Here is a 24,175-nt window from a genome sequence, read left to right as displayed (position 1 = left end):
ACAGAGAGAGAGTGCTGGAGTAACTCAGCAGGTCAGGCAGCATCTGCGGAGAAGATAAACACAAAGTGCTGGAGTAACTCAGAGGGACAGGCAGCATCTGTGGAGAGAATGAATGGGATTTTGGGTCGAGACCCTTCTTTGGTTTAGTTTAGTTTAGAGATGCAGCGCGGAAACAGTTCTTTTGGCCTGTGGAGTCCGCGCCGACCAGCGTCACCCCGTACACTAGCACTATCCTACACACATTAGAAACAATTTAACAATTTTGCAGAGGCTGATGAATCTACAACCCTGAATGTCTTTGAAATGTTGGAGGATACCGGAGCACCCAGAGTAAAAACCCACGCAGGTCAAGGGGAGAACGTGCAAACTCCACACAGACAGCACCCATAGTCAGGATCGTACCCGGGTCTCTGGCGGTGAGGCAGCAACTGTACCGCTGCGCCACTGTGCCGCGCAGAATTATATAACGGTTTCCTCCGCCATAAACGCACCCAATATGTGCTAGTAATGTCCTGTTTGCCAGCTTGTTGACCCTCTGTGTTCCCCTCCTGCAGGGTTTAGGAGCCGTTGCTGTGGACGGAGAGACGGGGACGTGAGCGGCCATTGAGGGCGGTCAGGGTGCCGGTGAGCCCCCCCACCCATCGGTTCGGTGTGCGGGCTGAGCTTCGATGGAGGACCACATGACGGGGCACAACAAGGAGAAGCGTTATGAGTGTGACGTGTGTGGCAAGGCCTGGCAGAGCCCGAGCCTGCTGGAGATCCACCAGCGGGTGCACACGGGAGAACGCCCCTTCGACTGCTCGGAGTGCGGCAAGAGCTTCTCCCGCTATGAAAACCTGCAGCGGCACAACCGCGTGCACTCCGGCGAGAGGCCCTTCACCTGCTCCGACTGCGGCAAGAGCTTCAAGATTTTGAATAACCTGAAGGTGCACCGGCGGGTGCACACGGGCGAGAAGCCCTATGGCTGCTCCACCTGTGGCAAGAGCTTTACCCAGTTGTATGGGTTGCAGGAGCACCGGCGGGTGCACAGCAGTGAGCGGCCCTTCACCTGCTCTGACTGCGGAAAAGGCTTCAAGTCGTCGCCGGACCTGAAGGTGCACAGGCGCCTGCACACCGGGGAGCGGCCCTATACCTGCAGCGAATGCGGCAAGGACTTCACCCGCGTCAGAAACCTGCTGGGGCATCAACGCACCCACACCGGCGAGCGTCCCTACACCTGCACCCAGTGCGGTAAGGGCTTCACCCAGTCCACCAGACTGCTGTCCCACCAGCGCACCCACACCGGGGAGCGGCCCTACACCTGCAGCGACTGCGGCAAGGGCTTCACCCGCTCCGACAGCCTGCTGTGCACCAGCGCACCCACACCGGCGAGCGCCCCTACACCTGCGCCCAGTGCGGCAAGGGCTTCACCCACTCCAGCGGCCTGCTGTCCCACCAGCGCACCCACACCGGCGAGCGCCCCCACACCTGCGCCCAGTGCGGCAAGGGCTTCGCCCGCTCTGACAGCCTGCTGTCCCACCAGCGCACCCACACCGGCGAGCGCCCCTACACCTGCACCCAGTGCGGCAAAGGCTTCACACACTCCACCAGTCTGCTGTCCCACCAGTGCATCCACACCGGTGAGCGCCCCCATACCTGCGCCCAGTGTGGCAAGGGCTTCACCCGCTCCACTGGGCTGCTGTCCCACCAGCGCACCCACAACGGCGAGCGCCCCTACACCTGCGCCCAGTGCGGCAAGGGCTTCACTCAGTCCAGCAGCCTGCTGAAGCACCAGCGCACCCACACCTGCGAGCGCCCCTTTACCTGCGCCCAGTGCGGCAAGGGCTTCACCCGCTCCACCCATCTGCTGAACCACCAGCACACCCACACCGGCGAGCGCCCCTACACCTGCACGCAGTGTGGCAAGGGCTTCACCCAATCCAGTCACCTGCTGAAGCACCAGCGCACCCACACTGGTGAGCACTCCTACACCTGCACCCAATGTGGCAAGGGCTTCACCACCTCCTACAAGATGCTGTCTCACCAGCGGGGGCACGCTGGCGACCGTCCCGTCTCCAACCCAGTGTGTGGAGAGCGCTTTGCCATGGCCTCCCATGTTCTGTCTCACCAGCGCGTGCACACCAGTCGCCAGCCCTACGACTGCCTGTACTGTGGTGAGGCGTTTGACAGCTCGCGGGCGTTGCGGCAGCACCGGCGAACCCACGCCAGCGAGCAGCTGCACCCACTGTGATGTGAGCAAGGGGGCTGCGGGAGCACCAGCGGATACACACCGGAGAGAGGCCCTTTGTGTGCACTGAGTGTGGCAAGGGTTTCACCCGGCTTGACCACCAGCTGGAGCACCAACAAGTCCATACCGGCCAACGCCCCTTCACTTGCCCGCTCTGCAGTAAGGCCTTTGCCCGCTCCTCCAGCCTGCTGGCACACCGCCACGTGGATAGGCACTGTTTAGGTAGACACAAAATGCTGGAAGGAATGGGTAACGTTTCAGGGTTGAGACCCATCTTCAGTGTCACCCATTCCTTCTCTCCAGAGATGCTGCCTGTCCCGCTGAGTTACTCCAGCACTCTGAAATGTCACCTATCCATGTCCTCCAGAGATGTTGCCTGATCCGCTGAGTTACTCCAGCACTCTGCGAATGTCACCTATACATGTTCTGCACAGATGCTGCCTGACCCGCTGAGTTACTCCAGTACTTTGTGTTAGTTATATTGTGGAAACAGGCCCTTCGGCCCAACTTGCCCACACCGATCAACATGTCCCAGCTATTGTAGTCACACCTGCCTGTGTTTGGTCCATATACCTCCAAACTTGTCCTATCCATGCAACTGTCCTACTGTTTCTTGGGATAGTCACAGACTCAAAGTTTCCTTTTAAATCTTTTCCCCTTTACCTTAAAAGAGATTCTGTGCAAGAGATTCTGTGCATCTAACTAAATTGTGTTCTATGCAAGATTCCAGCATCTGCAGTATCTTGTGTCTCCCTCACCTATACCCACCTATCACTTCTGAAGAAGGGTCTCAACCTGAAACGTCACCCATTCCTTCTCTCTAGAGATGCTGCCTGTCCCGCTGAGTTACTCCAGCATTTTGTGTCCACCTGTCACTTGCCAGGCTTTGTCCAGCCCCCATCTCTCTTTTCCAGCTTCCTACCCCCACCCTCTCCAATCAGTCTGAAGAAGGGTCCTGACTCAAAACATTGTCTGTCCATTCCCTCTAAAGCGGTGGAGGAACTCAGTGGGTCAGGCCGCATCTGTAGAGGGAAGGGAATCTAAGGCGACCACTCCCACCTCTCCTTTCCAACTTTCTCCACCCCCACACCAAGCAGTCTGAAGAAGAGTCCTGACCTAGAATGTTGCCTGTCCATGCTCTCCAGACTTGCAAGTTACTCCAGGAGATTGTGTCTCTCTTTGTAAACCAGCATCTGCTGTTCCTTCTTTAGGTTTGTGAAGAGGAAAACATTAGTCAAGACCAAAGTTGGACTGTTGAAGGTGGAAAAAGGTGAATTTATTATGGGGAACAAGGAAATGGCAGATGAGTTGAACAGGTACTTTGGATCTGCCTTCACTAAGGAGGACACAAACAATCTTCCTGATGTACGTGTGGCCAGAGGATCTGGGGTGATGGAGGAATGAAGGAAATCCACATTACGCAGGAAATGGTGTTGGATAGACTGATGGGACTGCAGGCTGATAAATCCCACAGGGCCTGATGGCTTGCATCCCAGGTTACTTAAGCAAGTGGCTCTAGAAATTGTGGACGCATTGGTGATCATTTTCCAATGTTCTATAGACTCAGGATCAGTTCCTATGGATTGGAGGGGAGCTAATGTTATTGCACTTTTTAAGAAAGGTGGGAGAGTGAAAACAGGGAATTATAGACCAGTTTGCATGACATCGGTGGTGGGGAAGATCCTGGAGTCAATTATAAAAGATGAAATAGCCACACAGTTGGATAGCAGTAACAGGATCGGTCCGCGTCAGCATGGATTTACAAAGGGGAAATCACGCTTGACTAATCTTGAATTTATTTGAGGATGTCACTAGGAATATGGACAAGGGAGAGCCAGTGGACATAGTGCACCAGGACTTTCAGAAAGCATTTGATAAGGTTCCACATGGGAGATTAGTGGGCAAAATTAGGGCATAGGGTATTGGGGTAGAGTGCTGACATGGATAGAGAAGTGATTGGCAGACAGGAAACAAAGAGTAGGGATTAACGGGTCCCTTTCAGAATGGCAGGCAGTGACTAGTGGGGTACCGCAAGGCTCGGTGCTGGGACCGCAGCTATTTACAATATACATCAATGAAGAGATTTAAAAGTAACATTAGCAAATTTGCAGATGAGCCAAAGCTGGGTGGCAGTGTAAACTGTGAGGAGGATGCTATGAGAATGCAGGGCGACTTGGACAAGTTGGGGGAGTGGGCAGATGCATAGCAGACGCAGTTTAATGTGGATAAATGTGAGGTTATCCACTTTGGTAGCAGAAACAGGAAGGCAGATTATTATCTAAATGCTGTCAAGTTGGGAAATGTGGAAGTGCAACGGGATCTGGGGGCCCTTGTTCATCAGTGACTGAAAGTAAGCATGCAGGTACAGCAGGCAGTGAATAAAGCGAATGGCATGTTGGTCTTCATAACAAGAGCAGTTGAGTATAGGAGCAAAGAGGTCCTTCTGCAGTTGTATAGGATCCTAGTGAGACCACACCTGGAGTATTGTGTACAGTTTTGGTCCCTTGATTTGAGGAAGGACATTTTTGCTATTGAGGGAGTGCAGCGTAGGTTTACAAGGTTAATTCCTGGGATGGGGAAGTCATATGCTGAGAGAATGGAGCAGCTGGGCTTGTGCACTCTGGAGTTTAGAAGGATGAGAGGGCATCACATTGAAACATATAGGATTATTAAGGGTTTGGACACGCTAGAGGCAGGAAACATGTTCCCGATGTTGGCGGAATCCAGAACCGGGGGCCACAGTTTAAGAATAAGGGGAAGCCATTTAGAACGTAGATGAGGAAACACTTTTTAACACAGTGAGTTGTGGAATTTTCTGCCTGGAGGCCGGTTCTCTGGATACTTTCAAGCGAGAGCCAGATAGGGGTCTTAAAGATAGTGGAGTCAGGGGATATGGGGAGAAGGCAGGAACGGGGTACTGATTGTGGATGATCAGCCATGATCACATTGAATGGTGGTGCTGGTTCAAGGGCCAAATGGCCTACTCCTGCACCTATTGTCTCTTGTTTAATGTCTATTGTATCAGGACTAGGCGTGCATTTCACCGTACACATGTGCTCTGTCCTCCAAGACCTGCTGGATCTCCCGGTTGCCAACCATTTTAACTCCCCTTCCCACTCCCACACTGATGTTTCTGTCCTGGGCCCCCTACATTGCCAGAGTGAGGTGACACGCAATCTGGAGGAACAGCACCTCATAGCTTACAGCCCAATGACATGAACATTGAATTCTCCAAATTAAGGAAACTCCCCCCTCCTAATCAAGTCCTGGAATCTGTCCCAACCCCATCTCTTTTTTCCAGCTTTCTCCCCCGACTCCATCAGTCCAAAGAAAGGTCCAGACCCGACACGTCACCTGTCCATTCCCCTCCAAAGTGCCGGTAGAACTCAGCAGGTCGGCCATTCGTGGTGAGAAACGGATGGAGAAGTGTTCCTATTACGAGCACTCCTTGGCCCTGTCAAGAATGTGGTGTCCAATCTTGAGATGGGATGCAAGGTCCGAGCTGATCAGTCATCGACAGCCCCCCCTTCCCTTCCCTCGTGGGCCATCTCTTTGTAATTCCTCTGTCTTCTTCTCGCTGGATGATGAGCAGAACCGTCTTGGCTTAACAGTAGATGTATCTTCTTCCTTTTGCCGTTTCGTTTCTGCAGGTATTTACAGCGGAAACAAAACGACTTCCCTTAGGTCCTGCTCTTTTGTTTAAGTAAAGGTAGAACCTTTGACAGTTGTGATTGGTTTAGGATCTTGAATATTCCCATAGCGTAAATTTGACATGAACCTTCCTTTTCTCTGAATTTCACCAGATCAGGAAGCATGACCTCTCCATTCTCATTTTGCTCTAACAGACCAGCTTTATCTTTTCTCTAAGTCTATAGGGCAGTTTTAGAGTGATCATTTTCATATTGCTAACACCATTCATTTCTTGCATGTGGTCTAAGAGGGTAGTCATTTCTTTCATACTTCTAAGAAATATCGCAAACTCCCGCAATGCTTTCACATCTTCTGGCTGGATAGCTGTCCAAGCATAGGCCTTCTTCATGAGAATGCCTTTGGATCATGGAAGTTTAAAGGGACTTTTATGTAGTGTGTCGGCAGCGAGCGGCAACTGCGGAGGGTTCACCAGCCCCGACCACGGGTGAACAAAAGGGGAAGATGATTGAACTTTATTAGCTTCCATCACAGTGAGGAATGTGGATTCCGCTGTGGTGGATGTTTATGTTAGATTTTATTTTATGTGGCTGTGTGTCTTGTTGCTTTTTACTTAGTATGGCTGTATGGTAACTCAAATATCACTGTACCTTAATTGGTGGATGTGACAATAAATTTGAACTTGAACTTGATCAGCTTTCGTCAATATATTAAAAAAAAAGGATAATGCTGACTGATCGTGCACAATTGTGACGGCTTGATTTCAAAGACAGGACAGGGGCATTCCCTGAGGGATACGGGTGGTTGGAAGAGGTTTCATCTGTGTTTTTTCCCTCGGTTGTTGTCCGTAGAGGAAGGCGGCGGCACTTGGCCCATCGGGGCTAGGATGCGCGGGAAGAAGGCTGAGCTTGGATTGAGGCTTGGACGGCTGAGCTCGTCTCTCCTGCCCCGAACCGCATCCTGTCCACCACGGAAGGGGAAGCGAGCAAAATCCACACAAACAGCATCGGTCATCACCTTGCCCAGTGACAGGCCCTTCGGCCCCTCTCGTCCATGCTGCCCCAGGCTTTCTGCAAAACAATCTTGCACAGTTCTGCACTGGATATTGCACTTATTAGAAACATAGAAATTAGGTGCAGGAGTAGGCCATTCGGCCCTTCGAGCCTGCACCGCCATTCAATATGATCATGGCTGATCATCCAACTCAGTATCCCGTACCTGCCTTCTCTCCATACCCCCTGATCCCCTTAGCCACAAGGGCCACATCTTAACTCCCTCTTAAATATAGCCAATGAACTGGCCTCAACTACCCTCTGTGGCAGAGAGTTCCAGAGATTCACCACTCTCTGTGTGAAAAAAGTTCTTCTCATCTTGGTTTTAAAGGATTTCCCCTTTATCCTTAAGCTGTGACCCCTTGTCCTGGACTTTCCTGCATCTAGCCTGTCCAAACCCTTAAGAATTTTATAAGTTTCTATAAGATCCCCTCTCAATCTTCTAAATTCTAGAGAGTATAAACCAAGTCTATCCAGTTTTTCTTCATAAGACAGTCCTGACATCCCAGGAATCAGTCTGGTGAACCGTCTCTGCACTCCCTCTATGGCAATAATGTCCTTCCTCAGATTTGGAGACCAAAACTGTACGCAATACTCCAGGTGTGGTCTCACCAAGACCCTGTACAACTGCAGTAGAACCTCTCTGCTCCTATACTCAAATCCTTTTGCAATGAAAGCTAACATACCATTCGCTTTCTTTACTGCCTGCTGCACCTGCATGCCTACCTTCAATGACTGGTGTACCATGACACCCAGGTCTCGCTGCATCTCCCCCTTTCCCAATCGGCCACCATTTAGATAATAGTCTGCTTTCCTGTTTTTGACACCAAAATGGATAACCTCACATTTATCCACATTATACTGCATCTGCGAAACATTTGCCCACTCACCCAGTCTATCCAAGTCACCCTGCAGTCTCCTAGCATCCTCCTCACAGCTAACACTGCCCCCCAGCTTAGTGTCATCCGCAAACTTGGAGATATTGCCTTCAATTCCCTCATCCAGATCATTAATATATATTGTAAATAGCTGGGGTCCAAGTACTGAACCTTGGGGTACCCCACTAGTCACTGCCTGCCATTGTGAAAAGGACCCGTTTACTCCTACTCTTTGCTTCCTGTTTGCCAGCCAGTTCTCTATCCACATCAATACTGAACCCCCAATGCCTTGTGCTTTAAGTTTGTATACTAACCTCTTATGTGGGACCTTGTCGAAAGCCTTCTGGAAGTCCAGATACACCACATCCACTGGTTCTCCCCTATCCACGCTACTAGTTACATCCTCGAAAAATTCTATAAGATTCGTCAGACATGATTTACCTTTCGTAAATCCATGCTGACTTTGTCCAATGATTTCACCACTTTCCAAATGTGCTGCTATCCCATCTTTAATAACTGACTCTAGCAGTTTCCCCACTACCGATGTTAGACTAACTGGTCTGTAATTCCCCATTTTCTCTCTCCCTCCCTTCTTAAAAAGTGGGGTTACGTTTGCTACCCGCCAATCTTCAGGAACTACTCCAGAATCTAAAGAGTTTTGAAAGATTATTACTAATGCATCCACTATTTCTGGAGCTACTTCCTTAAGTACTCTGGGATGCAGCCTATCTGGCCCTGGGGATTTATCGGCCTTTAATCCATTCAATTTACCCAACACCACTTCCCGGCTAACCTGGATTTCACTCAATTCCTCCAACTCCTTTGACCCGCGGTCCCCTGCTATTTCCGGCAAATTATTTATGTCTTCCTTAGTGAAGACGGAACCAAAGTAGTTATTCAATTGGTCCGCCATGTCCTTGTTCCCCATGATCAACTCACCTGTTTCTGACTGCAAGGGACCTACATTTGTTTTAACTAATCTCTTTCTTTTCACATATCTATAAAAACGTTTGCAGTCAGTTTTTATGTTCCCTGCCAGTTTTCTTTCATAATCTATTTTCCCTTTCCTAATTAAGCCCTTTGTCCTCCTCTGCAGGTCTTTGAATTTCTCCCAGTCCTCCGGTATGCTGCTTTTTCTGGCTAATTTGTACGCATCATCCTTCGCTTTGATACTATCCCTGATTTCTCTTGTTATCCATGGATGTACTACCTTCCCTGATTTATTCTTTTGCCAAACTGGGATGAACAATTTTTGTAGTTCATCCATGCAGTCTTTAAATGTCTCCATTGCATATCCACCGTCAACCCTTTTAGAATTAATTGCCAGTCAATCTTGGCCAATTCACATCTCATACCCTCAAAGTTACCTTTCTTTAAGTTCAGAACCATTGTTTCTGAATTAACAATGTCACTCTCCATCCTAATGAAGAACTCAACCATATTATGGTCACTCTTGCCCAAGGGGGCACGTACAACATGATTGCTAACTAACCCTTCCTCATTACTCAATACCCAGTCTAAAATAGCCTGCTCTCTCGTTGGTTCCTCTACATGTTGATTTAGATAACTATCCCGCATACATTCCAAAAAATCCTCTTCCTCAGCACCCCTGCCAATTTGATTCACCCAATCTATATGTAGATTGAAGTCACCCATTATAACCGTTTTGCCTTTGTCGCACGCATTTCTAATTTCCTGTTTGATACCATCTCCAACTTCACTACTACTGTTAGGTGGCCTGTACACAACACCCACCAGCGTTTTCTGCCCCTTAGTGTTTTGCAGCTCTACCCATACCGATTCCACATCCTCCAAACTAATGTCCTTCCTTTCCATTGCATTAATCCCCTCTCTAATCAGTAACGCTACCCCACCTCCTTTTCCTTTCTGTCTATCCCTCCTGAATATTGAATATCCCTGGATGTTCAGCTCCCAGCCTTGGTCACCCTGGAGCCATGTCTCCGTGATCCCAACTATATCATAGTCATTAATAGCTATCTGCACATTCAACTCATCCACCTTATTACGAATGCTCCTTGCATTGAGACACAAAGCCTTCAGGCGTGTTTTTACAACACTCTTACCCCTTATACAATTATGTTGAAAAGTGGCCCTTTTTGATTTTTGCCCTGGTTTTGTCTGCCTGCCACTTTTACTTTTCACCTTGCTACCTATTTCTTCTACCCTCATTTTACACCATTCGGTCTCTACGCTCACACATTTAAGAAACCCTTTCCCTTTAACTCCATCCTCCACTGTCCCATTCAACACCCCACCCCCCTTATTCAGTTTAAAGCCACCCGTGTAGCAGTGGCAAACCTGCCTGCCAGAATGCTGGTCCCACACCTGTTAAGATGCAATCCGTCCCTTTTGTACAGTTCCCCCTTACCCCAAAACAGATCCCAGTGATCTAAGAATCTAAATCCCTGCCCCGTGCACCAGTTCCTCAGCCACACGTTCAGGTTCCGTATCTCCCTGTGCCTGCTCTCGCCAGCACGGGGAACTGGAAGCAAACCGGAGATAACAACCCTGGAGGTCCTGCTTTTCAACATTTTTCCGAGCTCTCTAAAGTCACGCTGCAGAATATTCATCCCCTTCTTTCCGACATCGTTTGTGCCGACATGTACTACCACTTCCAGATGTTCACCTTCGTCCTTGAGGATTTTCTGCACTCTGTCCGTGACATCCTGGATCCTGGCACCGGGAAGGCAGCACACCATCCTCGCATCCCGTCTGTTGCCGCAGAAACCCCTGTCCGTACCTCTCACGATGGAGTCTCCCACTACAATGGCCTTGCCTGCCTTAGGCCTTTTTGGTTTTGGCTCAACAGCCCTATTCGCATCACAGGCCAGTCCGCCGCTCACGTCTTCTGTCCCAACAGCTTCTAAGCGGATGAACCTGTTTACAAGAGGTACATCACCCGGGGACGTTGGCATCCCATGCTTCCCTCCCTTTCTCACTGTCTCCCACCTTCTCTCTTCCAGTACCTTAGGTGTAACAATCGTACTGTAGGACGTCGAGGAACGACTCCGTTTCTCGTACGAACCGGAGGTCATCCACTTGCTTCTCCAGTTCCCCAACACGGCCCTTCAGGAGCTCTACCTGGATGCATTTTTTGCATTTGTAGCAGCCAGAGGCACCAGCGGTGTCCTTGACCTCCCACATACTGCAAGCATCGCACTGAATCAGCTTGCCTGACATCTCCTTCTTTGGTCTCTACCTCTCAAGCGTATTGCGTGGTCTCCTCTCCTCAGCCTCCTCGCCAAAGACAGCGTTTGTCATCACTGTGTGTACACTGCTCTGGTGGCTGCATGTTAATGGGAGATTTCATCGCCTCCCGATCGATGTGCAGAATATCAAACTAATGAAGCATCTGGAACACAGTTCTCCTGGGTTGCTGCAGGCTGAAGCATCAAACTACTACCCTGTTGAGCCCCGTCAGTCCCACAGCATAGAAACACACAGCCATGCCTATCGAAGCTAGTCCCACATGCCCGCGTCTGGCCCCTCACCCTCTCTGCCTTTCCCACCCATGCCTTTAGAAAGGAGATGAGGAGGAATTTCTTTAGCCGGAGGGTGGTGAATCTGTGGAATTCATTGCCACAGAGGGCGGTGGAGGCCAAGTCACCAGGTATTGTTAAGATTTTAGAGATACTGAGCGGAAACAGGCCCTTTGGCCCAACGAGTCATTGCCGACTAGTGATCACCCCGTACACTAGCTCCATCCTACACACATTAGGGACAATTTTACAGAAGGTCTTTGGAATGCAGAAGGAAACGGAGCACCCGGAAAAAACCCACGCAGGTCACGGGGAGAACGCGCAAACTCCGTACAGACAGCACCCGTATTCAGTGTAGATAGGGCATGTCGGTCGGGGTGGGACTAGTGCAGATGGGGCATGTTGGTCGGTGTGGGACTAGTGTAGATGGGGCATGTTGGTCGAGGTAAAACTAGTGTATACGGGGCATGTTGGTCGGTGTGGGCAAGTTTGGCCGAAGGAAGGCCTGTTTCCTTGCTGGACTGTTTCCATGCTGTAACTCTATGAACTTCCAGGAGTAACATTCTCCTTTCTCTGGGTCATTCATTGTTAATAAAGAAAGTTTACTTTACCTGTTTAATTGTCCACAGTAAAGTAGAGTCAGAAGTGAGCCCACCTGCTTCAGCCATGATGAATTAACAAATCATCACTATTTTAATCTGGCAGGGAACATAAAAACTGACTGCAAACGTTTTTATAGATATGTGAAGAGGAAAAGATTAGCTAAAACAAATGTAGGTTCCTTGCAGTCAGAAACAGGCAAATTGATCATAGGGAACAAGGACATGGCAGACCAATTGAATAACTACTTTGGTGCTGTCTTCACTAAGGAAGACATAAATAATCTGCCGGAAATATCAAGACACCGGGAGTTAAATGAGATGGAGGAACTGAGTGAAATCCAGGTTAGCTGGGAAGTGGTGTTACGTAAATTGAATGGATTAAAAGCCGATAAATCCCCAGGGCCAGATAATTTGCATCCCTGCGTACATAAGGAAGTAGCCGCAGAAATAGTGGATGCATTAGTGATAATTTTTCAAAACACTTTAGATTCTGGAGTAGTTTCTGAAGACTGGAGGGTAGCTAATGTAACCCCACTTTTTAAAAAGGGAGGGAGAGAGAAAACGGGGAATTACAGACCAGTTAGTCTAACATCGGAGGTGGGGAATATTCTGGAGTTGGTTATTAAAGATGGGATACCAGCACATTTGGAAAGTGGTGAATTCTTTGGACAAAGTCAGCATGGATTTATGAAAGGTAAATCATGTCTGACGAATCTTATAGAATTTTTCGAGGATGTAATTAGTAAGGTGGATAAGGGAGAACCAGTGGATGTGTTATATCGGGACTTTCAGAAGGCTTTCGACAAGGTCCCACATAAGAGATTAGTATACAAACATAAGGCACACGGTATTGGGGGTTCAATATTGATGTGGATAGAGAACTGGCTGGCAGACAGGAAGCAAAGAATAGGAGTAAACGGGTCCTTTTCAGAAAGGCAGGCAGTGACTAGTGGGGTACCACAAGGCTGGGACCCCAGCTATTCACAATATACTGTATATTAATGATTTTGACAGGGGAATTGACAATGCAACATCTCCAAGTTTGCGGATGACATGAAGCTGGGGGGCAGTGTGAGCTGTGAGGAGGATGCTAGGAGGCTGCAAGGCGACTTGGATAGGTTGGGTGAGTGGGCAAATGCATGGAAGATGCAGTATAATGTGGATAAATGTGAGCTTATCCACTTTGGTGGCAAAACCAGGAAAGTAGACTGTTATTTGAATGGTGGCCGATTAGGAAAAGGGAAGATGCAACGAGACCTGGGTGTCATGGTACACCAGTCATTGAAAGTAGGCATGCAGGTGCAGCAGGCAGTGAAAAAAGCAAATGATATGTTAGCATTCATAGCAAAATGATTTTGCAAAATAGAGAGAGTATTTCTATTTCTACAAAATAGAGAGAGTACAGAGGAGATTTACTAGAATGTTGCCTGGGTTTCAGCAGCTAAGTTACAGAGAAAGGTTGAACAAGTTAGGGCTGTATTCTGTGGAGCACAGAAAGTTAAGGGGGGACTTGATAGAGGTCTTTAAAATGATGAGAGGGATAGACAGAGTTGACGTGGATAAGCTTTTCCCTCTGAGAGTAAGGAAGATTCCACTGTCACTAATTGGCAGAATAAACGCTATAAAAATGATAGCGCTACCACAAATAATATTTTTATTACAATCTATGCCCATATATATACCAAAACACTTAAAAAAAAATTAGACTCGACTATTTTTAATTTTATTTGGGATTATAAAGCACATAGAATTAAAAGAAATCACTTGTGCAAACCGAAAGAGGTAGGGGGGGGGGGGGGGGGGGGGCGATCATTTCCCCCAATAAAGCTGAATAATATGTTATATACGAAGAATCCAATTACACAAAATACAATACGAATCTGGAAACAAATAAAATTATCTTTAAAATTATCAAATTTATCAGCGTTAACACCAATAGTGAATAACCCAGTATTTAAACCATCTGGTATGGATAAAATATATAAACAATGGGAAAAAGTGGGAATTAATAAGGTAGGTGATTTGTATGAATTGGGAAATTTATTATCTTTTCAACAACTAAAATCAAAATTTAAATTGAATAACAATCATATTTTAAATACCTACAGGTATGTGACTTTATGAAGAAATATGTACCAAGATTCCAAAGTATAATTTTAGACCCACTGGAAGAAGTAATGAATATGAATGCGGAGTCAACAAAATTAATATCATACTTGTATAACAGTATTTTAAATATGTAATTACCATCAACAGAGGCAATTGGAGAAGACTGGGAAAAATAATTAATGATAAAAATTTCAAAAGAAACATGGGAAAAACATTTGATACATATACATAAATGTTCGATCAATGCTAGACATAACTTAATTCAATTTAAAATATTACATAGATTATATTATTTCAAAACTAGGTTGAATACATTTTATCCAAATATTTCTCCCATTTGTGATAAATGTCTTTCTCAAAATGCCAATATTACGCACTCATTTGTCTCTTGTTCAAAACTTTATAAATTTTGGTGCGATATATTTGATATATTCTCAAAGCTATTTAAGACAAAAATGGAACCTAACACTGAAATGATTACATTTGGAGTAAGTGGAGATGGGAACAAATTAAATACACACCAAAACTCATTTTTCAATTATGGGTTAATAACAGCAAGAAAACGTATACTTAAATTTTGGAAAAATGCTAATATACCAACATTTAAAACGTGGATCAGTAGTATGCTGGACACGGCACCTTTGGAAGAAATGAGACTCCTCCTAATAGACAAACAAGACCTTGTAGTGCGTGGGTCTCAAAACGAGGCAAGTAGTCCGAAGTTTGAGAAGCACTTTACTTTAAATCCTCCCGGTTCAGGGGAAGACGAAACCAGGAAAAGATGGCACCCAAACCCTGCCTTTTATACCCTCCGGCTAAGGACCGCCTCCGGACTGCACCACTCCTGTGCCGAGGGGTTCGGCAGTATAATGGGACGACCCTTAGGAGACGCCACAACCTATTCTTAAGGAGTTGGTCCCCATTTATTGATTTCTTGGATTCATGTGGTGACATAGTTTCATGAAAACCAACAGTTTCAGGTATGGGTGAAAGATAATTTAGAATATTTAAAAAAAATCATCTCACTGTGGCAATGGAATAATCTCCCTCCTGCTTTCCCACTTCAATTATTCCTTATCTTTCACTTTTTCTTTATTGGTTTTTCACCCACGCTCACTAATCTATTCTTCACTTTACACAACCTCTTTTTCTTCTCTCCTTTCTCACTTCTCTCTTTAAAAACAAAAAGAGAAGTTGTATAGAGAATGTAATATCTTAACATCATTTTTGTACCAATGCATTGTACTCACTTCTAATAAATAAAAAATATATTTTTTAAATCCATGTTGACTTGGACTAATCATTTTACTGCTACCCAAATGCCCCATTATTACCTCTTTAATAATTGACTCCAGCATCTTTCCCACCACCGAAGTCAGGCTAACTGGTCTGTAATTCCCCGTTTTCTCTCTCGCTCCTTTCTTGAAAAGTAGGATAACATTAGCTATTCTCCAATCCACAGGAACTGATCCTGAATCTATTGAATATTGGAAAATGATCACCAATGCGTCCACTATTTCTAGAGCCACCTCCGTGAGGATCCTGGGATGCAGACCACCAGGCCCAGGGGATTTATCATCCTTCAGTCCAATTAGCCTATCCAATACTATTTCTCGCCTGATGAAAATTTATTTCAGGCATCATCCCCGGCGAAAAGGAATGGGTGATGATTCGGGTCGAGACCCTTCTCCAGAGATGTTGCCTGAACCGCTGAGCCACTGAAGCACCCCGTGTGCATCAGCACCGATGACCGGCGCTCGGCACCCACCGACACCGAGGGGGGCAACCGACCGCTACTAGACAAGGAGAGAGGCTCAGCAGGCGGTCCTCAGGCCGCTGGGGAATATGCCCACCCCCCGGGAGCCGGAGCAGAGCGAAACCGGAGCTAGTGACCACCCCTCCGCACCGGCTGCAAGTCCGGGGCATCCAGTGCTCCGGGCTGGTGCCCCGCCAGTCCAGGGCTGTCGCCCAACCCGGAGGGATAGGCACAGCCGAACTGGAGCCAGCGCCTCCCCCCAACACCCCTGTACCCAGGACTGCCCCGGGCCGGTGCCATCACAAGCCCACCCCGGACACGAACAGGACACCCAGGAGGGGATGTGGATGGCCCAGCAGCAACTTCATAGCCGCAGACCCAGGTTCAAACCCGACCAGGAACAAAACGCAGGTCTGCACACACGCAGCAGCACAGCCGCCGAGGTGTTTATAGCAAATGACCTATGTATGACCTGGGCATGTGCAGTCGGAATACAGAACTCGCTTATTTACTGGAGATTTTAAAGTTAGATTTAGCTCTTAGACTAGCGGTATCAAGGGATATGGGAGGACAAGGGATATGTGGATGATCAGCCATGATCATAGTGAATGGAACTCGGACCAAATGGCCTACTCCTGCACCTATTTTCTATGTTACCTTCTCACAACTAACAACGATCTATTCTACATTTTCCTTGAACTACATTCCCTTTGCTCTGTTTTTACTCCTTACACTTCCTTATCTCTTCCCCGCCCATCAGACTGAAGGAGGATCTCGACCCGAAACGTCACGCAGTCCCTCTCTCCACAGAAGCTGCCCGACCCGCTGTGACTCCAGCACCGTGTGACCTTCTTCCCATTATGCATACCGCCCCCCACGTGCCTTCACAATGGCAGGTGGCGGGCCTGGCAATCCCACTCGGATTGGCGGTGACACCACCCACTCATCCCTCACCCCCCAACCATCCCCTCACCCCACTCACAACCCCACCCCCCTGTCTTCCCAATCACCCCTCCCCCCACTCACCACCTTCCCACTCACCCCCCCCCACCCCCCAATCACCCCTCACTCACCCCTCAACCCCTGCCCTCCCCCACTTCCCCCTCTCCCCCAAACTCCTTGATCCGCACACGTCCCCCCTCAGCCCCCCTACTGACCCCCCCCCCCCGCTCAGCCCTCCACACTCACCTCCCCCCCCGTTTTCCCCTTCTGCCCTTTAAGCACTAGTAATGTTTACCCTTTAGTAATGTCCCGTTTACCAGCTTGTTGACCCTCTGTGTTCCCCTCCTGCAGGGTTTAGGAGCCATTGCTGTGGACAGAGAGACGAGTACGTGAGCTGCCATTGAGGGCGGCCAGGGTGGCGGCGAGCTCCCCATCTCCTCGGTGTGCGTGCTGAGCTTCGAGGGGCTGAACTTCAGTGGAGGGACCACATGACGGGGCACAACAAGGTGAAGCATTATGAGTGTGACGTGTGTGGTTGCTGGAGATCCACCGGCGGCTTCACACGGGCGAGAAGCCCTTCGGCTGCTCCACCTGCGGTAAGAGCTTTGCCCGGTTGTCGTGGCTGCGGGTCCACTCGCAGGTGCACAGCAGTGAGCGACCTTTCACCTGTTCCGACTGCGGCAAACGCTTCAAGTCGTCCACGACCCAGAAGGGGACACAGGCGCCTGCACACCGGGGAGCGGCCCTACACCTGTAGCGACTGTGGCAAGGACTTCACTCAGTCCAATCACCTGCTGGATTACCAGCGCACACACACACCGGCGAGCGCCCCTTCAACTGCGCCCAGTGCGGCAAGGGCTTCATAAGCCCCTCCAAGCTCCTGTCCCACCAGCTGGAGAACACCGTCGGCTGCCCCTTCCCCAGCCCGGTGTGTGGAGAGCGCATTGACATGGCCTCCCACACCCTGTCTCACCAGCGCGTCCACACTGGTGGCTAGCCCCTACGACTGCCAGTACTGCGGTGAGGCGTTTGACAGCTCGCGGGGGTTACAGCAGCACCGGCGGGCTCACGCCGGCGAGCAGCTGCTCCCACTGCGGCAAGCGTTTCAAGAGAGCACGGGGGCTGAGGGAGCACCAGCGGATACACACCAGAGAGAGACCCTTTGAGTGCGCTGAGTGTGGCAAGGGTTTCACCCGCCTGTGGCAGCACCGGTGTGCCCACAGCGGTGAGCGTCCCTTCCCTTGCCCATCCTGTGGCAAAGGCTTCACCCGCCTTGACCACCTGCTGGAGCACCGGTGAGTCCACACAGGCCAGCGCCCCTTCACCTGCCCGCTCTGTGGCAAGGCCTTTGCCCACTCCTCCAGCCTGCTGGCACACCGCGTCATGGATAGGCGCTCTTCAGGTAGACACAGGAATGAGAATGTCCCTCTCTCTCCCTCTCCCCCCGTTCTCCACCTCTCTCTGTTTTGCTCTCTCGATCTCCACCTCTCTCTCTCTCTCTCTCTCTCTCTCTCTCTCTCTCTCTCTCTCTCTCTCGCTCTCGCTCTCTCGCTCTCTCTCTCTCTCTCTCTCTCTCTCTCTCTCTTTTTCTTCTCCTCCGCTCCACCCCGTCTTCTTTTCCCCTCATTTCCCCCTCTCTCTCCATCCCTCTCCCTTCCAGCTGTTCCCTCCTCTTTCTATCTCAAACCTCCCTCACTCCTTCCCTCTCCCCATCCCAAGGCTGTTCCCTCCGTTCCTCTCATCCTTCCCCCCACCTGTCTCCTAATGCCCCTATCCCATTTTGGAAACCGGAACGGAATCCTCTGGAGACTTTACGCCCCGCCCAAGGTTTCCGTGCGGTTCCCGGAGGTTGCAGGTGGTTGCCAGAGGTTGCAGGTGGTTGCCGGAGGTTGCAGGTGGTTACCGGAGGTTGCAAGTAGTGGAAGCAGATAGGAAGACTGACAAAAACCTCCGGGAGCAGCACGGAAACCTTGGGTGGGGCGCAAATTCTCCAGAGGTTTCCGTTCAGGTTTCCTAAGTGGGACAGGGGCATAAAAAAGTGTGCCGATTACTTGTCATTTCTGCGATGTTCCAAGTTTCTCTCCATGTTTTACATTTAAACCAAGCCGATTTCCTGCAAACTCTTACGCCTTTTCGCCTGCCACTGGGATCAATTTACACCAAACTAATTAACCTGCAAACCTGCCTGTCTTTGCAGTGTGATTAGAAAACTCACGTAGAAACATAGAAATTAGTGCAGAAGCAGGCCATTCGGCTCAACGAACCAGCACCGCCATTCAATATGATCACGGCTGATCATCATAAATTAGCACGCGATCCTGCTTTCCCCACATATTCCTTGATTCCGTTAGCTTTAAGACCCATATCCAACTCTCTCTTGAATACATCCAGTGAATTGGCCTTCTGTGGCAGAGAATTCCACAGATTCACAACTCTCTGGCTGGAAATGTTTCTCCTCATCTCAGTCCTAAATGGTCTCCTCTTATTCTTACACGGTGACCGGATATCCTTCTGGTCTCAGCCAACATGTGGGACAATGAGAGTGGGTTAGGTGGAAAATGTTGTCGGCATTGACAAGTTGACAATTTCCATGCACTATGGTACAATATCTATTTGGCTCTGTCTCTCGGTGGCAAAGTGGCACTGCGTTAGAGTTGCTGCCTCACACACCACCAGTTTTCTCCGGATGCTCCGATTTCCTCTCCCACACTCCAGAAATAAACATTGTTGCAGGTTAATTGGCTTCCTATAATATATATAATGTCCCTAGTGTGTAGGATAGTGCCAGTGTACCGGGAACAGTGTACTGGTCAGCGCGAATTCATTGGGGCGAATGGCCTGCTCGCACGCTGAAATAAAAGTCCAAAGTCTCAAGCGAAATTATAGCCTTAAGTAGGAGGGAAGACGAATTGAATTTAAAATAGATTTATTACGTTTATTACATTTCATAAATTATATTTATAACATTATTAATAAAAATAAACGAGTCTTTCTGGATATTCACTCTTCCTCTTCGGCCTTCTTGTCCAGATCCGCAGAATCGATACCCACTTCCTCGTAATCCTTCTCCAGCGACGCCATGTCCTCCCGCGCGTCCTGGAACTCTCCTTCCTCCAGCCCCTCTCCCACGTACCAGTGGACAAAGGCCCGCTTGGCGTACATCTTGTCGAACTTGAGGTTCATGCGTGTCCAGGCCATGGAGACGGCGGTGGTGTTGCTCAGCATGCAGACGGCGCGTTGCACCTTGGCCAGGTCGCCCCCCGGCACCACCGTCGGGGGCTGGTAGTTGATGCCCACCTGCGGGGGAGAGGGAAACAGCGTTTAGTTCGTTTGCAGGCACATTGAGAGGATCCATATTAACGGGACGGAGGTGGAAACATAGACACATAGAAAATAGGTGCAGGAGTAGGCCATTCTGCCCTTCGAGCCTGCACCGCCATTTAATATGATCATGGCTGTTCATCCAACTCAGTATCCTGTATCTGCCTTCTCTCCATGCCCCCTGATCCATTAAGCCACAAGGGCCACGTCTAACACCCTCTAAAATATAGCCAATGAACTGACCTCAACTACCTTCTGTGGCAGAGATTTCCAGAGATTCACCACTCTCTCTGAGAAAAACGTTTTTCCCATCTAGGTCCTAAAATATTTCCCCCTTATCCTTATACTGTGACCCCTTGTTCTGGACTTCCCCAACATCGGGAACAATCTTCCTGCATCTAGCCTGTCCAACCCCTTAAGAATTTTGTAAGTTATTTTCTAAAAGATCCCCCCTCAAGTGACAGGAGAGAATGGAATTACTGGTTCAACTTCAACTTCAAGTGAGTTTATTGTCATGTGTCCCTGATAAGACAATGAAATTACTGCTTTGCTTCAGCACACAGAACATAATAGCCATTTACTACAAAACAGATCAGTGTGGGAGGGTCAGCATGGACCCAATGGGCCGAATGTTACTGGTCGTGGTCTAAAAAAAAAGAAGATTTGCGCCTTTAAATGAGGGAAACCCCTGCTAGTTATCAAAATGCCGGCGTGACCCATTGGACAGAAATCTCCTAGAAACCTTCAATGGTTCCCTGGATGTTAAGAACCCAGGGCCCTCGGTTTGGAAAGAACATCTCCTGGTTTCTGCAATCGTGGACTGGCTGTGGTAGATTTCACAGCCCAGTGCGAGACTAGTATTTGGGTCAAGCTTCTGCCGCGTGGATTTCTGCACAACCTCCTCCTACCTTGAACCCGGTCGGGCACCAGTCCACGAACTGGATGGAGCGCTTGGTCTTGATGGTGGCGATAGAGGCGTTGACGTCCTTGGGCACCACGTCCCCACGGTACAACATGCAGCACGCCATGTATTTGCCCTGGCGGGGGTCGCATTTGAGCATCTGGTTGGCCGGCTCGAAACAGGCGTTGGTGATTTCCGACACGGACAGTTGCTCGTGGTAAGCCTTCTCAGCCGAGATCAGGGGCGCGTAGGTCACCAGCGGGAAGTGAATGCGCGGGTAGGGGACCAGGTTGGTCTGGAACTCGAGCAGGTCCACGTTGAGGGCGCCGTCGAAGCGCAGCGAGGCGGTGATGGACGACACTACCTGCCCCAGCAGACGGTTGAGGTTGGTGTAGGTGGGGCGCTCGATGTCCAGGTTCCGCCGGCAGATGTCGTAAATGGCCTCGTTGTCCAGCATGAAGGAGCAGTCGGAGTGCTCCAGGGTGCAGTGGGTGACCAGCACCGCGTTGTAGGGCTCGACCACGGCGGTGGAGATCTGCGGCGCCGGGTAGATGGAAAACTCCAGCTTGGATTTCTTGCCGTAGTCGACGGACAGTCTCTCCATGAGGAGGGAGGTGAAGCCCGAGCCGGTGCCGCCCCCGAAACTGTGGAAGATGAGGAACCCCTGCAGTCCGGTACACTGGTCGGCCTGTGGGCAGATAAAGTGGAGAGCATTGAGAAGGGGGAAAGGTGTGGGGTGAGTGTGGATGTTACAGGGGGTAAACTGACCCTCTGGAGAGGTGGATGGAGCCTAACATTAGTGGTTTTAGTTAAACATTTGTGGTCGGAAAGATGCGAGGGAGTATCTGAGGACGGGTTGTGAATGCATGTAGATGGACATAGGCGGATTAGGGATAGTCAGCACGGTTGTGTAGCCGTTTGGCCGTGTGGCAAGAATCTGATCGAGGTTTACATAGAAACATAGAAAATAAATGCAGGAGTAGGCTATTCGGCCCTTCGAGCCTGCACCAACAGTCAATATGATCATGGTTGATCATCCAACTCAGTATCCTGTACATGCCTTATCTCCATATCCCCTGATACTTTTAGCCACAAGGGCCACATCTAACCCCCTCTTAAATATAGCCAATGAAATGGCCTCAACTACCTTCTGTGGCAGAGAATTTCACAGATTCACCACTGTAAAATAAACAGATATCCAAGTTAAAATTTGAACTTTTTTAAAAATACCCTGTGGTGTGTAAAATAATTTTTTCATCTCGGTCCTGAAATACTTCCCCTTTATCCTTAAACTGTGACCCCTTGTTCTGGACTTTGACAACATCGGGAACAATCTTCCTGCATCTAGCCTGTCCAACCCCTTAAGAATTGTGTAAGTTTCTATAAGATCCCCCTTCAATCTTCTTAATGGGGAGAAAGCAGGTTGATGGATTTAAGAGAGGAAGATAGATCAGCCAACGATTCATAGCAAAATGATTTGCGTACATGAGCAGGGAGGCGGATTTGGGAAAATAGCAAACCAGAGGACAGAGATACTTGGTGAGAGGGGACGGGGTCGAGAGGGGGTGGGGGGGGGGGGTGTGAGAGATTGGGGAGGGGGGTGGTTGAATAGGAATCCGAGAGATACCCTTTTGCACAAAAGGCGGACTGTGTATCGAACGAGCTGCCAGAAGAGGTAGTTGATGCAGGTACTATGGCAACGTTTAAGAAACATTTAAACTGCTATGTACATGGATATGATAGGTTTGGAGGGATATGGACCGAACGCGGACAGGTGGGACCAGAGTAGATGCATCGGTGTGGGTCGATGGCTTGTTTCCACGCTGCACAACTCTATCGCTATATGACTCTGTGGGCGCGGGGAGGAGACGTGAACGGGGATCCAGTCGGGTGAGGATCGCTAAGCTGCATCATGAACGCTGAACCATTACAGAACTGCGGGCCACGGGCGAACTAGGATCACCAGATTGTTGAATAACGGGCGCTGGATCACGCTTGGATTCGGTTCCACAACCTACCAGCTTCCGGATGCGATCCAGGACCAGGTCGACGATCTCCTTGCCGATGGAGCAGTGGCCCCGGGCGTAGTTGTTGGCCGCGTCCTCCTTGCCGGTGATGAGCTGCTCGGGATGGAAGAGCTGCCGATATGTGCCGGTCCGCACTTCATCTACAGGAGAGCAAACAGAAAACGGAGAATGGACAAGTTCATTAAGAAATTGGTTCATTAAGCATCACACGCCCATCGGCAAACGCCGCGCGGAAGGTTTCAGACAAGGCCAAACATGTCAGGACACACCCCGGTTTCAGCTTACCGATCACCGTGGGCTCCAGATCAAGGAACACGGCCCGGGGAACGTGCTTGCCCGCCCCCGTCTCGCTGAAGAAGGTGTTGAAGGAGTCGTCGCCACCCCCGATGGTCTTGTCGCTCGGCATCTGTCCATCCGGCTGGATCCCGTGCTCCAGGCAATAGAGCTCCCAGCAAGCGTTGCCGACCTGTACTCCGGCCTGGCCGATGTGGATGGAGATACACTCACGCTGGAGTAAGAGAGAAAGGGGGGGTGGATCGGTGGAGGAAAGGGGAAGGGATGATTGTGTTATTCCCACGAATATTGGTTCCGAGTGCTAACATTTCCCCCACGCCACGCTCAGTGTGCGACCGGATCAACGCCTTTACCCAGCGTGGTCACCGCGGAAACACTCCGCACCCATGGGCCTTCGTTCCCGGTTATCTCGTGTTATCCCGGCTCTCCCCATCACCGGTTTCACACGACGCCCGCCGCCCAGCCCCGGGATCACCCACCATGATATCCCTTCCAGTCTCTCAGCTCCAGACAATGTGCCGCATTCGCCGAACGCTTCCCTTTTATACCCCGCCCCAATAGAACGTTCATACACCCGGGCCGCGCTGTGATTGGCCGCCAGCGACCCCTGGAACGCGGAGCCAAAGGCAAAGAGAACGCCGATTGATTCTCAGCTCGAGTGACGCAACAGAGGCGACCTGTTCTTCGAACGGTGCAAAGAACCGTCGGCATCTCGGCGTCACAACCGAGGAGCATTGGGCGTTTCAATAGTCGCGTCAACACGGACCCTCCCAACGTCCAATCGTCGCAACATCAGCCCACCAAAAAGAGAGTGTTACATTAAGATTAACGTAAAAAGCTGGAGTAGCTCAGCGGGACAGGCAGCATCTCTTGAGAGAAGGAATGGGTGACGTTTAAGGTCCTGACCCTTCTAATTCA

At 49.6% G+C, this 24,175-nt stretch overlaps 1 protein-coding gene and 1 pseudogene across 1 annotated transcript; one reads left to right on the top strand and one right to left on the bottom strand.

The window, feature by feature from the left end:
* The first annotated feature begins 221 nt into the window (after window positions 1–221).
* On the top strand, window positions 222–6,971 carry LOC129715295 (zinc finger protein 271-like; annotated as a pseudogene).
* Window positions 6,972–19,689: 12,718 nt separating this feature from the next.
* On the bottom strand, window positions 19,690–23,483 carry LOC129715292 (tubulin alpha chain-like). Its single transcript, XM_055665153.1, has 4 exons — window positions 23,249–23,483; window positions 22,955–23,103; window positions 20,944–21,624; window positions 19,690–20,011 (listed from the first exon to the last, which is right to left on the bottom strand). Exons 1-4 carry the CDS (start codon window positions 23,367–23,369, stop codon window positions 19,715–19,717), a joined length of 1,248 nt encoding a protein of 415 aa, XP_055521128.1. The 5' UTR covers window positions 23,370–23,483; the 3' UTR covers window positions 19,690–19,714.
* Between the last annotated feature and the right edge of the window lie 692 nt (window positions 23,484–24,175).

The sequence above is a fragment of the Leucoraja erinacea genome, unplaced genomic scaffold, assembly GCF_028641065.1.
Source record: "Leucoraja erinacea ecotype New England unplaced genomic scaffold, Leri_hhj_1 Leri_109S, whole genome shotgun sequence".
Classification (NCBI taxonomy): Eukaryota; Metazoa; Chordata; class Chondrichthyes; order Rajiformes; family Rajidae; genus Leucoraja; species Leucoraja erinaceus.
Note: the sequence above shows the minus strand (reverse complement) of the source record. Positions and strands in the feature narration are given on the sequence as shown.

Excerpts from the sequence above, each read along its gene's own strand:
- LOC129715292 (XM_055665153.1), bottom strand. The coding sequence starts at position 23,369 with ATGCCGAGCGACAAGACCATCGGGGGTGGCGACGACTCCTTCAACACC. Across the intron at positions 23,104-23,248 it reads TCTGGAGCCCACGGTGATCG|ATGAAGTGCGGACCGGCACA; the intron begins GTAAGCTGAAAC and ends GCTCTCCTGTAG. Across the intron at positions 21,625-22,954 it reads TGGATCGCATCCGGAAGCTG|GCCGACCAGTGTACCGGACT; the intron begins GTAGGTTGTGGA and ends ATCTGCCCACAG.